The 17,301-nt window shown below is 36.0% G+C and overlaps 1 protein-coding gene across 2 annotated transcripts in view; it reads right to left on the reverse strand.

Moving 5' to 3' along the window:
* Positions 1–14,941, reverse strand: part of plcd1a (phospholipase C, delta 1a) — a 28,336-nt gene extending 13,395 nt beyond the window's left edge. The window contains exons 1-4 of one of the 2 annotated variants that reach the window (XM_046877560.1): positions 14,733–14,941; positions 8,751–8,909; positions 1,184–1,412; positions 900–1,029 (exon numbers count right to left, since the gene is read on the reverse strand). In XM_046877560.1, coding sequence (XP_046733516.1) covers positions 900–1,029; positions 1,184–1,412; positions 8,751–8,909; positions 14,733–14,763 — 549 coding nt within the window. In that variant the 5' untranslated portion in view covers positions 14,764–14,941. Of the gene's footprint in view, positions 1–899; positions 1,030–1,183; positions 1,413–8,750; positions 8,910–13,158; positions 13,322–14,732 lie in introns of those variants that run through there. The other variant, XM_046877559.1, reaches the window with a different exon arrangement.
* Between the last annotated feature and the right edge of the window lie 2,360 nt (positions 14,942–17,301).

Consider the following 17,301-nt stretch of genomic DNA (forward strand, 5'->3'; position numbering starts at 1 on the left):
ATATATATATATATATATATATATATATATAAAAAATATCTGTCAAAATTAACCCCTTAACGCAAATAAATTTTAACGGCACTAATTTATCAATGTGCAATTAATGCAGCGCGCATTACTGTTGGACCACTTTTATTAAAAATGTAAAAAAGTTATTATAATAAACTCCACCGAAAAACAAAAATTTCCGATGGAGTTTATTATAATAATTTTTTTATATCTCAGTAAAGAAAGGACTTCATGAATAAATGTGTGTTGCGTTAAAGGATCTAATTTCGCCTGTTTTATATTGATTTATTTACATTTTTAATAAAAAATCATGAAACATTTGTTTTACTGATGTGCCAAGTCTCAAATCGAGCACTAAAATCCGCCATGGTGCACACATCCGGCAATTAAAACCGTCCGTGTGGAAACATATCAAAAGTTCCGTTTGGTGCACTGGCCTATGCAATTCGATATGGTACAGATAGTTTTACTTAAGCGCTATCTACTTATTATTATTTAATTGTACCTACTAACAAAGAAAAACAACCTAGACGTAACGTAATTCGTCAAAAACGGATTGTTGTTTCATTTATATGTGAGCTGTGTTAGTGCTAATGAATTAATTTTACAGCTCAAACCTTTTGTTCTGACCCCCACAATATTTCTGACCCTGAACAAGAAACAACAGAAATGACATACAAATACATTAACTCTGATATGACATCAAAACCTCAGTAAAAACCAACAACACTAAATAAACCCAATTCACTGCAGCTTCCACCCGCAGCGATCTGCCCCTTCAAATCAAAATAAAATATTATTTAGACAGCTAACAGAACTGTTTATATCAAACACACGGGCTGGAGAAGAAATTCGGCCTCCTTAAAAATAACAGCTGCTTTGTACAGTACCTTAAACAGCATGGTGGCGTACATGTCATCCACCTCGATGTTGATTTGCCGTAGGAAGCTCTTCACCTCCTTCAGGGTCATCATGTTGTCGTTGTTTTTGTCCGCTTTGCGCATGCAGCTGATGATCCAGCTGTGAGTCTGATGTAAGGCCGCAACATTTCACACAGTAATGCAGATTACGAGTACATTTGCAGATTCTACAAGATGTTTCAGGGTTTAAGCAGCTTTTGTTTTGCTCAGGTTTTCTATCAAACCAATCCAAACCAAGTCTTTGAAAAGGATACTGCTCAGTTTTCTGCTGTGTATTGAGGTTGCGCATGTTGGTGATGACCTTCTCCAGCCCCGTCACCCACTTCTTGGCGTCCTCTTTGCTGCTGGCGATCAGGTCGAGATTCTTCCGTTTGCCTTTGAAGATGATGGAAAAGCACTGATTCTCTATCATGCTGTCGGTGAACTTCTGCAGGCCTTCGGACTGACGCCCGAGACGCACCGAATCGATGTCGTCAATGGAGACTGTGGGAAAAAGAGCAGAGATTTGGTCAGATCGATCGTGACTCTTTTATTATACTGTTAGAACAGATGAGGATAATGAAGACGAAACAATAGAAGAAAAAGCATTAATCTTTTGGAAGACTGGAGACTATCCCAGAGGACACATGTTATAGAGAACACCTTGAGACATAACCTCTTCTCAACCAAAAACTCATCATAATCTCATAGCACAAACACACTACAGACATTTTAGAAACAAACAATCTGCATAAACCACAATATCTAACAGCATGTTAACAACTAAAACACACAGGAATAATGATTCAGCATTTGGGGATTGTGAAAGACTGGACCCAGGCAGGACAGAGATTCCTGAAAGCAAAGATAAGAAGAGGGAAAGTTTATATAATGTGATTAAATGGTAAAAAAAAAAAAAAAGTGCTTTATACTTGTCACATGTCTGTGCATATTCCAGCAATGTTAAAGCCTGGGGTCAGAGCACAGTGTCAGCCACAATACAGCACCCTCTGGAGAAATTTGGATTAAGGGCCTTACTGAGGGGTCCCAAGAGTGGCAGCTTGGCGATACCGGGGCTTAAAACACTGACCTTCTAATCAGTAACCCAGAGCACGCGATTGGATGCTTGCTTTACCCTTTCACAATGATCTGTTCGCCAAACTGTTTTAACAGTAAAGTAAATTTGAGAATTTGCATATGAATAGAAATGATATTTTTTCTGCAGTTTTGTGTAAAAACACACTTTGACAAAACTGAATCATACTAATCACTTGCAGTTAGAGTTACGGGCAATATACAGTATATGGTATATGTTACAAATTCAATCAAATTCAAATCAAACTCAAATTATAATTTTATTTGTCACACACATTCATATAAAACTTTAATTTGAAAATTTGAATTTGATTACAAGTAACTTTTCCAGCCATATGTGGGTCTGATACAACAAACTTAAAGAATCACTGTTGTATAGGACGTCTTTGGATGCGGTAGCATGTAATTTTTGCTTCAGTTGATCTCGGAGACCTGAACCTGTTCCAACATGACAATGCGCCTGTGCACAAAGTCAGCTCAATAAAGATATGCCTTATGTGGGTTAAGGTGGATGATCTTGCCTGGCCTGCTATAGATCTCTAAACCCTATTAAACACCTTTGGGAGGAATTTGAACGCTGATGGTACCCCAGGCCTCCTCACCTCACCTACATAAATACCTTAATTCACTAACACCCTTGTGGCTGATTGAATCTCACACAGATCGCCAAAAAAAACACATTCCGAACATCTTCCCAGAAGAGTGAAGGTTCCAAAAGCACCTACCAATTTTATGATCAGGTGTCCACAAACTTTTGTTCAAATAGTGTATTTATCTACATAAAACTGAAACGTATCGTGAACCACTACAATTCCAATAGCACACATTCTATAGTATTAGCTACAATGGCTTTAGCATACTATTTCTGTGGACATGCTTTGGAGTGTTGTGAAATCTTGATAACTTTGCTTAATAGGCAGGGTGATTTTTGAGGACTGAGATTATTTTCTATTGATATATGATAATATGATAAATCATATTGACACTGGTGACCTTTGCTCTCTAGAAAGATAACAAAGGCGAACCTGAAAACAAGAACTTCCTCAATTTCACAAACGCTTTGCTGGATTTGCTGCAGCTTAGCGTATAGCTTAACGTATAGTCTCAACCCACACCTGAACGCTACCAGACATGAGAGTGTAGACAAGGGCGTAGGCTAGCCTTCACAATATATCCCCATACACCATAATGATGGCTAGTAACTGTCATGTTGAGGGTTAATTATTTCATTCACAACGCAGATCTGTGGAACTCCTGCTTTAAAAGGTGTGGATTTGTTTTTTTTCGATAACAGAAGCCCTGATAATAGTTCAGGCTCTGACAATAATGACAAGTTTATACATATGACTGAACGATATGTTTCTGTACTAGCAGCTCATTTAAAGGGACTTTTAACGGTAATACTGTGGATTTTGTGGATACTTTTCTACATAACAGCCTGTAAATCATACCCCGGTATGAGCTGGCACACTTCCTGTAGTCAGAAAAGTATTGGGTATTATTAAGGGATAACAATTTTCCGAATGTGATGTAACTTTTGCAATGCTTTTGTGTGTAGGAACGTATACACAACGTTACTACAACATTCGTGCTTGTGGGAAGAGGAACAAGAAGCACTGCAGCTGTTTTACTTGTAGGAAAATTTGCAAAGATGTTTCTATGAAAAATTCTCAAAGGAAAACGTGCATGAGTGAAACTGCAAAAATTCTACTTGTAGGAACATGCACACAACTTTACTGCAACAGATTTACAACTTTGCTGCACTGTTTTTACTTGTAGGAAAGTAACGCAACACTGGATATTACTGATGACGATATTTGGTTCTTCAGAGTTCATCCTGGAGCTGCTGCAGAGCAACAAATCTGGAATTTCAAAGCTGCTTGGTTTCATTCCACTTAAACAGGATAAGATCATTGGTTTTTAAGCGACGGTAATACAGGAAGTCAGTCATAGCCATGTCCTTTTCCGTCTTATATGAGCAGCCTGTTGCAGACCGAGCAAAAATAATACACAGAGATTTCTTTCCTTCTGCGGACTAACAAACACATCGTTCGAGCACAATATCACGCATCTTCTCTAACCACATCCTGTGCAGGTAACGTTCCTGCTCAGACTGACTCTTTTCGCAATCATCCTAGCGTATTCACATACTTTCATATCTAATTAAATCTACATCAGAATCAGAAATTGCTTTTCCAGGTGTGTTTACATTTTAGCCATTATATGGATAAAGATTTGTGGACCCCTGACCACAAGGTATATTTAGTCCCTATTTCCTGTTATATTCTCCACTCTTCTGGGAAGGTGTTCCACTAGATTTTTGGTTAGTGCTATTAGAGATTTGTGCTCATGCAGAACACATTCATCCCAGAGGTGTTCAATAGGGTTCAGGAATAAACTCTAAAGCAGGCCACTCAAGCTCTTTGACTCCAGTCCACATAAAACATATCTTCATGGATCTTCATGGTTTTGTGCACAGGGGCCTGTCATGCTGGAACAGGTTTAGGTCTCCTAGTTCAAGTGAAGGTGAAAATGTCATGCTACCGCATCTAAAAGATATCCAATACAACTGTGTGCCTCAAAGAACAATTTGTAAAAGAACCATATACAGATGGATAAGTTGGGTGTCCTGAAACCTTTGTTCATATAGTGTAGGTTCAAAGATATTACTAGAGCGCTGCCTCTGCTATGGAACAAGAAACATTTCAATGATCCTCCGACTGTTGTTATTATGGGAGAAGTTGTCAAAGTGTCACCCCAAGGGTGTGTTTACTTCAGTCCTCTTATTTACTGTATATATAGCTTCTGGCTCACCATTTATTTCTCTAAGCTGTCATAGCTTGTCTTGCCAGAACGCCTGCATGCACTGTGGGCACAAGGCACACTGTCCTAAACCATTACGTGATAGTAAGCATAATGTGTGTTTATCTTTCTATCAAGCTAAACGTGTCCTGAGAGACCGATGATCCTGTTCCTTTCTGCTCTTGGACCTGCCGGATTCATCCTGATGCCTTGATTGGGTTTTCATCAACAGGAAATTCACTACTGCTGAGATAACAACAGTTCATTTACTTAATAATGATGCCCCTCTTGAAGCCCTTGAGCAAGGTCCTTAACCTTCTGTGCTCCAGGGGCACCGTATCATGCTGACTCCAGCTTCCCAACATCGCTGGGGTATGTAAAGAAAGAATTTCACTATGCCGTAAAAGTACAGTTAACAAGTACAGCAACATTCTTTTATCTTTTACTTACAGTACTGTCTTTCTATCTGTATATCAAGCTAGTGTACATTTGCTCCTGAGGTTCCAGTGATCCTGTACCTTTCTGTACCTGATTCATCCTGATGTACTCAAGCTGAGGATGGTTCCACACATACAGCCTAAAGATCCATGAGGTTACTATGAGGGCCAAATTCAAGAAAGAGAAATAAAGATGGATTTGTGCTATAATTAATATAAACGGTTTGCTGTATCGGCTCGGGGTTGTGATTTCCATAAACAGTGTCCATCAGTGAGAAGTTGAGAACCTCAGAAATGATGGAATGATATTGAATGGACATTTGGTGTCATCTTAAGGTCTTCTCAAGGTTTCTTTTGCCTATTATCTCAGCGAGGTTTTCCCTAAACACTGTCACCACTGGCTCACTTACTAGGGATAAACTCATACGAACTAATTTATGACACCAAAATGTATTTATCTATCTATCTATCTATCTATCTATCTATCTATCTATCTATCTATCTATCTATCTATCTATCTATCTATCTATCTATCTATTTAATTCTGTGAAGCTGCTTTGGGACGGTCTACAAATTAAATGTAATTGAATGAAACATTATCTAAGCTAAATAATAAATATATTACAGAAATATGCTGATATTTAAAATTATCATTGAAAAATATAAAGCTTTCTGTAAGGGATGTTTATTTAACATGAATAGAAAGAGTATCCAGTATAATTGCTTTGTAAGTTCAGTAAGTTCTCCAAAAGAGACAATGAAAAAATAAATAAAAAATTATTTTACCAAAAAAAAAAGAGAAGTTGGATAGGAAATGACTGTTTACAGCTTTATAGCTTGTATTGTTATCATTATTATTATGTCTAGGTGGTAACAGGAACAAACATGTTTGGTGACATTCTAATACAAATGTCATGCTATTCGAATTTTTTTTGTCAGTTGCTTTGGAGCATTTTCCTAAATCAATTTTTAATATTCGCAAACCAGTTAATGCATTTCTCAAAACAATTTGTACAAAAAACACAACATTAAATTACTTGCAAAAGCCTAAACTTTTCTCAAAATCTTATTTCGTCTCTCAAATGTATTTGTTTCAACGAACATCTCATTGCCATCAGAATGACAAGTTTTTTTGTCACTGTTCACAGACAAGATCGTCGAAATGTTTAGTCACGTTGTCAGTCTGACGGCGCACGGTTTCAGTATTTTTTGTGACAAGGCTGAATTTCTTGTCTGTAATCAGTGAATTTCAACACCACAAATCAAGAGACCAGACAGGATTCACACTTTTACTGTACTGTTCTAGCGTTTGTTCATTTCCTGGTTGTTGTTAATTGTAATTCTGTGTTTTACTTTGTTTGCATCTGCTTGATATTCAGCTTAGACCTCTTTTAGAGAACAAGATCATCATCGGTTGACCTTTATGCCGTACGCTCGCCTTTATTAGTGAAATCCGAGTCAGCTGCACAATTAAATTCAAGCCAACAAAAAACTTTAATAGAAATTTAAGCTTCACATATTATGAAAACTGGTTTAACCATTTTGCATTCAAAAACATATAATGATCTGATGTTTAGATGTTTTGTGGGTTTATACTCTTCAGGTGAGATCGAGCATAATATATTTTGATAACAATTGATAGTGTGGGAAACAGCAGACAAGTGTACGCAATCAATTAAATGAATGCGCCAAAGCATTCGTAATTTGTTCAGAACACCGAGAATTTGCTTTTATGATGAGCACAATGACTCGATAATGCTGTGGAGGATGAACAAGTAGTTTTGAAAAGTGCAATCTACAAAGGTTTTTAATGAAAAAATAAGCAAGGCAAAAAACGGCAAAACCGCAACGAAACTCCAGGTTCAATAACTCTGGTGAAAACTATGGTTAGACAAAACACACAGTCCTGTAACCAATGATAATCTTAAACAGAGTGCTAGGATAGTCCGACAGTGTTCCTTAGCCTAAGCTGTAGAACGGACAATGAGCTGGTGGGGGAACAGGGTTTAAGTAGCGTGCACACTGATGAGGGCCAGGTGTAGCTGATTAGTATGTGGGAGAGCTGCTTGGAGTGATAGGTGGAGGTGTGGCTGGTGGATCCCTGACAGTGTGTGTATATATATATATATATTTGGAAAGTTGCTGTTGTATAAAAAGAAAGCAATCAGCATAAATCAACTGCTGTATATTCAAAGAACTTTTGGAATTGTTCTATAACTTTAATGTGTTCCAAACTTCCCTGTCACTGATTATTTTCCCGCAATAGCACAACGATACACTTCATATTACTTCTGATAATGATGTAATATCTGTAAAACCTAAAACATTAAATATTTGATCTCTGTAAAGCAGCCTTGGGTCAATGCCTATTGTTAAAAAAAAACGCTATACAAATGGAACTGAATTTAATTGAATAGTTTCGCTGTTATTTTCTAAGAGAGACTAAGAGAGTATACAAACTTTTGCACTCAGCTGTATTTACTCTGAGTAAGTGCCTTTGACTCTCTTCCAGCTGTTACACAAGAGGAATGATTATAACTATAGAAGTGAGAAGCAAAAACCGGGCAGTTTGACAGCATCGGCGGCTCTGGAAGACAACAAAGACGATGTCCTGTGTTATGGAAAAGCCTGTGAGGGCAGAAAATGTTTTTCTGAAAGACCCGATTTCCTTCTGCTGTTTTAATCTTTTGTTTAAACAGATGCTGATACAGTTGTGGGAGATAGCTGTATAGAATTCTTGGATTTTCAGGATTTTTCAACTCTCTATCAGTATAGGGAACACTCGTTTCCCATGTAGATATCAATAACACACACGCACACTCACACACACACACAAACACACATCTGGAGCCAGCTGTGAGATGGAAAAGCAGCAGATAAACCAGCTTGATTCAAACCTTTGACCAGAAAGGGCTGGAAAGGAAGTTCTTAGGTGGACAAGGGCGCCAGCTATTGTGTGGGAAAAGATTCCCAAATGTATGTTATATATCCTCCCTGTACTGCAGATTATCAACGCTGTTGATTATTTTCCACTCTGGCTTTGAGGTCGGACGTGATTACCATATGCCACACTGAAGAGTGTGTGGAGAATGAATGCTTTTTGCCTAATCAAGTAATGATATGATAATAGAATAGTTTTTTTTTAACAATAGTGGAATTATTAATCCAAAGCTCTATGATTAGGGTTATCATTGGCGGCTGCTCAAGATATTAGATATGAGACTTAACCGAGGTCCAAATAGTAAAACACACATATACACACACACATACTTAAAGAACAATTGAGAGCTGCATGAATACACCAGTGGATTTCCTCTAAATACCAAAAAACTGACTTTTTATTTACACACACTGAAGCAGCAGGGAAATTTGGGTGGAGTGAAAAAATTGGTAGCTATCAGGTGTGTTATCAGGATCTCTCAGGTGTTATCAGGAGCTATTGAAAGCTGTCTACCATCATTTTTTATTAGATTTTTCTCCCTACTCAAAATAAAGCAGTCATGCTTACAGGTTTTTTCTTTCTTGAAGGCCTTGTGTGTCTCTTTCCACACGGTTTCTCCGTCATCCATCAGCTTGTAGAAGCGCCTCTTCTTCCATTTTTCGGATTTTACCTTGGTCAAATCCCCTCCCTTTGTCAGGAACTGCAGACTTGCATCACCCTCCAGGCCTGAGTTCATACACACACACACACACATGCACACAAAACATACATTAAATCAGCATTGAAATCAAGCACAAATAGTATCTCTATGTGTGATACCTTTGAAAAAAAAAATCTGGCAGCGCTACAAAATATTGTTTTCTGTCAATGGATATCTGGTGTTACATTCATTACATATCTCTATGTAGTTTAAGTCTCACCGAATTTCCTAATGAACATTATTATACTATATGTATGTATATCTACTGTATATTATATATACAATATCCAACATTATACTATACAATACCACAATATAATATACATTACCTTATTATACAACTCAATAAAGGTGCTTTATACTTGTCACATGTACATTACAGTCAAATTCTTTCTCTGCATATCCCCCAATGTTATAAAGCTTTACTCAGAATGCAGGATCAGAGATAATACAGTACCCCTGGAAAACAAAGGGTTAAGGGCCTTGCTCAAGGGCCCCATGAGAAGCAGCTTGGTGATACCTGGGCTTGAACCGCCAACCTTCCAATCACTATCCTAAGCCTTAAACGCTGAGCTACCACTTCCTGTGTGTGTGTGTGTGTGTGTGTGTGTGTGTGTGTGTGTGTGTGTGTGTGTCACACTATACAATAATATAATCATACTATACAGTACCATACCATAAAATAGTGTACTATACTATACTATACTATACTATACTATAATAAACTATATTAAACAATACTATACAATGCAATACTATACTATACTATACTATAATACTATACTATACAATAATATAATCATACTATACAGTACTATACGTAAAATAGTGTACTGTACTATACTATACTATACTATACTATAATAAACTATACTAAACAATACTATACAATACTATACAATGCAATACTATACTATACAATAATATAATCATACTATACAGTCCTATACCGTAAAATAGTGTACTGTACTATACTATACTATACTATAATAAACTATACTAAACAATACTATACAATACTATACAATGCAATACTATACTATACAATACTATACAATAATATAATCATACTATACAGTACTATACCGTAAAATAGTGTACTATACTATACTATACTATACTATAATAAACTATACTAAACAATACTATACAATACTATACAATGCAATACTATACTATACAATAATATAATCATACTATACAGTACTATACCGTAAAATAGTGTACTGTACTATACTATACTATACTATACTATACTATACTATACTATAATAAACTATACTAAACAATACTATACAATACTATACAATGCAATACTATACTATACAATAATATAATCATACTATACAGTACCATACCATAAAATAGTGTACTATACTATATACTATACTATACTATACTATACTATACTGCACTATTCTATACCATACTATACTATAATAAACTATACTAAACAATACTATACAATACTATACAATGCAATACTATACTATACAATAATATAATCATACTATACAGTTCCATACCATAAAATAGTGTACTATACTATACTATACTATAATAAACTATACTATACAATCCAATACTATACTATACAATAATATAATCATACTATACAGTTCCATACCATAAAATAGTGTACTATACTGTACTATAGTGTACTGTTGTATAGTAAACAATACTATACTATTATAGTATAGTATAGTATGGTATATTTTAGTATTGTACTGCACTATACTATACTGCACTATTCTATACCATACTATACTATTATAGAATAGTATGGTATAGTATAGTATTACTATACTAAACTTCACTATACTTAAATATAATATAATATAATATAATATAGTATAATATAATATATTATAATATATTATACTATACTATACTATAATGTTCTATACAATGCTACACTATACTACACTATACTATGCCATTCCCTTTTGTTTCTCCCGCAATCTCAACTTATGGGCGTGTCCGCTATTAGGATGAAATGCCTCAGTAATCATGTTGTTACAGCTGAGTGAAGGATTTGGATATGGATCCCTGATATAGAGGCATGTATGTAGTAAGACTTTAAACATGTGACGGTCCTCCAGCTCAGGGGTGTAGACAACAACAACATTGCAGGGATTTTAACACACTCCAGCCACTGAGGCTATTAATGAGCATGAGGAGGTATGCAGTGCTCTGAGAATCTCTGCTTTATAACCCAAAGGCAGAACAGAAACACAGAGGCAAGAATTTCTTTTATATTCCTTAAAATCTTCTATTCTGCAGTGGTGACTGTATTGCTTTTCCTGGCACTCAATTTGGTTTGAAAGTTGGCTCAAAATTAACTCTCCCTAACCTTCAGGCTTGGTGAGAATCACCTGGATGTCATTTGTGCCTGAACATGTGCATACTGAGACAGCAAAATAACTGCAGGTCATAATAACTGACATGAATTCTGTTGTGCATGTGTACACCATATGGAGCCTGTGGCTGCAGCTGGAAGTGACAACAGACTCGTATCATCTGCTGGTCTGTGACAGTGTGTGTTATTGTTTTTCTAACGTTTTTATGCCTTCAGGAGAAAGCAGTCTGCTTTGTATAGTTCCTGTTACTACAACCTTCCAGCACAAGGAGGTTATTCAAACCTGACGAGTCCTGAGCTGTCCTGTTTTCTGCTTTTAATAAGGTGTGGAATGTGAACAGGGAAGCTCTTATGCAAGTAGAGACTGACTGGAGTGTTGCATCTACAAGATTTGACTCTTCTTTTTTTTGCCTATGAAGAAAGGCTTCATGTTTACATTTGCTTTGTTGCCCTGTTCGAGGATTTCCCAAATGATGTGAGTAAAGTTCTGCACATTTCTGTCACTGAAAGCAAAGGTACACAAGTAAGAAAACACGTGTTTCGACACACTCGAAAGCTGAGAGAGAAATTTAATGTTTGAATCATATTATTGTTCATGATAGCCTGCCTGAGATTGTCGACCTACCAAATAACAAGCCTCGGATTGTGGCAATCTGCAAAAGTGCAAGAAAGTCTACTTTTTTCACCAAACCACACCGAGTTTACGTAACGCAAGTACCAGTAAATTGAGTAAAAAGATCAGTAACGATTCATAAACAAGCCTGCAATTGTCAATGCCAACTTATAGGCTGTAACACATGCCCTACCAGACAACAAAGTCTCAGTGTTAGCGTTATTTACATGGTGATTTTCATACGAAAACATGTTCTTAGAGTATATATCCATCATGCAGGAAATATAACCTCACAAACCAGGAAGCAATTATTGGAATAAACTGCAACAAAATTCCCTAAACACACCATATTCGAAATAGTGCCCTTGTTTGCTAGTAACACCATTCATATTTTTATTTTAGCTATTTTCATTACATTTTATTTAGTTTTTAGCAAATTGAGTCTAGGTAAATTGTGAAGACCTTAATTGATATGCAAAATAAGTTCGGGGTTGGAAACAGTTGCACAGAAACTAAATATACGAGCAAGTTGTGTCCTACTACGTTGTGATTCAAGAGTTGAATGGTTATACAAAAATAATTTTTAGGCTGAGAAACCCAGAAGTTGGACTGCTACCTAATATATGAAGCAGTTAAGCCTTAATGAGTTGTAATTAGATGGATATGCAAATTAAGTCTGACAACCCAGAACAACTGTTTTAGCGAATTGAGTCGTAAGTGAGCTGTGATTGGAAGAAATCAATCAATATGCAAATTAATCCCGGGGTGGAATGTTGAACGTATCCAGTCTTTATTTATGAGCTGTGATTGGAGGATCTGGACTTATATGCAAATGAGTCGCGGAAAAAAAACGGAAGCTGAGTAGATACTTGAAACGTTTTAAGGCAGTTACCGGCGCATCAATTGCCATGGAAACGGTAACGTTTTTATAGAGAGAAAACTTAATAAAAGTCATTGAAATGATACTGAAATGATATTAACCAACACAATAACAAAAATCCGGCGTGTGGATTACATGAGTTCATGTGACTTGAATCGGTTATCGAGGAAATAAGAAAAGAAAAGAAAAGAAAAGAAAAGAAAAGAAAAGAAAAAAAAAAGAAAAGAAATTCATGCAACTTTACCTGACAGTCAACGTGGAAAAAAAGTCGCCTACGTTAAAACATGATGTAAGTGAACTCTTTTGAGTGTAAACACACACACACACACACACACACACACACACACACACACACACACACACAGCAAGAATGAACTCCGAACCGAATCAGAACCGGAGCAGATATATGACACCTTCACCCACCTCCAGAATTCCCGTTTTTCATGCCAGCTTTATCTGCTTCCTGCGTGTTATTTTCAAGCCCCTTTTCCCCCGACATGGTCCAGTGTTCCCACCTCTGTCTCTCCACACACTCGCTGGATAAAGCTTACATAGATTTTTTCTGCAGAATATGATGACACTGGAAACCCATGACGTTTTAACCTCAAGTGTGGGGCGTGTTCCAAATCTCTCTCTCACACACACACACACACACACACACACACACACGCAAAAAATCCCCCTACCGACTCACTAACACGTGAACTCTGCCTCAGTTCTCTACTAAAACAACCTTAGACGCTTTTATTGCACTAGAAACTTCACAAAAGGCACGTGTTTTAAACAATTAGTCTAAATTTTATTTTACTTATCATTAGTGTTTGTGTGACCTGTGCTTTATTTTTTAATTCTATTAAATTAGGTTGCCATCTGTCGGTGAAATGACCAAATTACACCTCTCAACCCGCTGAAATCAAAATCACAATTATCTCTATAGGCCAAGTGCGCCTGCGCAGTCCAGAAATTTGTTGTGCACAATTTACATACAGACAACATAAACAGTACTGCTGGACTGAAACAAGAAATATAGAAACATGATTACAACTAAATAACCAAACAGAGACGACATTACACACTGGCCCGTGAGACAGCGTGAGATAACAGTGTATTAATTGTCCGGTTGGTTAAAAAAATCATATTGCATATGGGTATAATATTTGAAGACAAAGACAAATATGACCATGACAACACATAAGTGTTGTAACACAACTAGACCCAACTAAATGATCATGCATAGAATACATTACGCATTGGCCCCTGACAGAATGCGACATTATAGTGCACGGATTGTCTAGTAAAAAATTTAGGAAAGGAACAAAAGTAAGTAAATAAATAAATAAAATTATATATATATATATATATATATATATATATATATATATATATATATATATATATATATATATATATATATATATAATATATAAATATACATACATATATATATATATATATATATATATATATATATATATATATATATATATATATATATATATAAAGAATTATTATTTATTTAATTTAATTTTTTTTTTTTTTAATTTTTTATTAAAAAAAAGCTGTTTTTACAGGTTTGTCTAAATAGACCTGCATTTTGTCTAAATTTAATTGTCATCATTGGTTTATGGCAGACAGAGCATTATACTGTCCCAGTGTTTACTTACAAAAACATAAATCATAAGCTTTACATTGACTATCTTGTTCCCTAAACGTTCCATAAAATCAAATGTAACTATAAATAGACAAAAAGTATGCTGTGCTGTGGACTTTATCACTTACTATAGAGCAAATAAACACAATAAATTAACCAGTAACAAGGATAAGTGTTATACACTATTTATAATATCAGATTAGACCTACATAATCGTCTCTTTCGCTCTTGCACTCAGATACTTTAACTGTAAACATTAAAATCTGATCATTCCACTCCCCCCCACTGAGCAAATCGTTCTTACACGTGAGCTCCTCTGAGACCCTTTTACACTCCTCATTCTTACCGTGTTTGCCGAGATTTCCATTAAACGCCATCGCTTTGATCCAGTGATTCCTTTTTTTTTTTTAACATAGGCTGCTATGAGTAACTCAAGAGACTTAACATGAAGCCCAAGCAACCAAGTGGAAATACAAGTCAGAATGGTTGTTAATCCACACCCAGCACTAGCACACCAGTCTTTCAGGTCCTCATTTCCATTATTGTCCTCGAGAAAAAAAACAAAATATCCTCTGGGTGGAATAAAGAGTTCATTTCTGACATTTTCCCATTAAGTAAAAATGAATAAATATCAGGAGAACTGATCAGTGTGGACGTGACTAAACTCATCCATTTTCTTTGCAGGAAGAGTGTGGTTTAAAAAAAAAGAGTTTATTTCATGCAAAGGCACAAAGGTTAAATTGCCTCATAAACATTGATATGCATCAAAGGGTGTTAACAGCCACGATATTCCATCAATGTTCTCACACACAAACACTATATATGTTAATTCAGCACTATATTTATTCACAGTGTTTGTAAGGATTTATTTTGGCGTCAGAAAGAGGATTGTTTAATAGACACACACACACACACACACACACACACACGCAGTATTAATGCATAATAAGTCGTGAATTGTATATACAAAATCTGAAATCGTACACATGAGGGTCAGGCCTGTGATTTTGATTCGCAATCTTGTTCAAGTAGATTGTGCGTGATAAATGTTGAATGCAGATACAATAGAGGTTTGTGGAAACTCCATGACGATAGTTTGCCTGTATGAAGGTGTGTAAATTTACAAACAGAAAATGAGGAGTAAATAATAAACAATTGAAAATGACACAAAACAGGTGAACACAGTCAGGTAGCAAGCAAGTTATAATGTACAGTAGAGGTGGAGCCCGGACCAAAACCAGCTTATAAAATGTGATCATAATGACCACTGCCAATTAGCATCTTTGGGAAGGTAGAGAAAAATCCTTGCAGACACAAAGAGGACAAAGAGAAAATGATCATAGACAGTAATCAAAGCTCAGTAATGAGACCCTGGAGCTGTAAGATCACACCCTGAGTTACATTAAACAGTGTAAAGGCTGTACATGTTGCTCAACCACCTCACACTATTAGCAAAACGGGAGTGTGTTGACATTTTATCAGACCTGACGTCCCTTCCAAACCTATTTCTCCCAAACCCAAGGTTCTCATCCATCTCCTCAATTAAACCCTAAGATCTTATTATCGACTTTTTCTGTAGAATCAGAACATACTGTAACCTGAACATCTTTAGGTTTAAGACATTATTGTATATTAGTGAGTATATTGGAGACAGACAGAGAAGTGTGATGTATCTGTAGTGTAAAACTGTGGATTTGTACCGCATTCATTTCTTATTAGTACAAATGCTGAAGTGTTTTATGCCTCTTACTACAGCAGTTGTCCACGGATTGCAATTGCTATTTATTAAAGAACAAAGATTTCAAATTTTCATGTTTTTTAGTTACTTTTGATGCTGTGGTGTGTCTGAGATACAAGGTACTGTAGGACTGACAAGTTAAATTTCCACCAGACAAAATGCTTTTTTCCTATTCGAGAAAGTTACAGCATCACCTCAGACTGTTACAACGTGCTGACAATGTAAACTACACCCAGAAATGCTTAATAAATATATCTCACAGAAAACTTTACCATGCCAGCGATTACAAGTACTTCAAATCTGTATGCGAGTTAATATAAGAAATTTATCAACACCTTCTGACCAATCGGAATCAATAATTCAAGAAGGACATGCTATCGTCTTTTCTAAATTTGTTAGATTGGATTCTACCTAACTTTTATGCCTCGCATGCGATTGGAATGAATTTCCACACCCTACAATTATGATCAATGCAGTCATTTACGCAATCTTCTCTAAGGTTGACTTTTGCCCCTGAATGGGACTCTTTTTGCAATTAGGTATCAATTTATCATAGAATAAGTTATATATTCACTCTGGCCATGGAAGCTTGTGAAATGAAGGTGTTTATAACCTGTTTATAAGACGCCAATATCACCATGCTCACAGATCAAAAATGGATTTCGAATGCTGGTATGACAATGGAAATGTATTTGTGTTCTTACATAAACAGTCCATGAAAAAAGCTTTCAGGCCTTGAGGAAGTAATACAGTGCTTGAATGGTTGTTTTCTATTTCTCTCAGAGCCCATATAGTGCCTCCATATGAGCTGCTTCTTCAATAGGACTGAAGTCACTCAGGGGAAAGAATGTGCTAAAAAAACAACATAGCAAGCATAGCAAGGTGTGGTGAGTGTAGCGTACACATGCTCTTTGTCGAACTGTTTTAGCATGTGAGCTGTTGGTGAATTTGAGGTAGAACAACACAAGGCTTGCTACAATCTCACAAAAAACACAGGAAGAATTGGCATGAAACTTTATTCAAAGTGACTTACAAATGAGGTAATCCAAGCGGTAGGTTTTAAAGAGCTGGCACTGCTGGATGGTGAAACATACACCAATAAAAATAATAGAATAAACAGTCGTCATGCCATTTAATAAAAAAACGCCAGCAGGCTGTTGACGCAATTATTTAATCA

Source organism: Silurus meridionalis, chromosome 21 (assembly GCF_014805685.1).
Source record: "Silurus meridionalis isolate SWU-2019-XX chromosome 21, ASM1480568v1, whole genome shotgun sequence".
NCBI lineage: Eukaryota > Metazoa > Chordata > Actinopteri > Siluriformes > Siluridae > Silurus > Silurus meridionalis.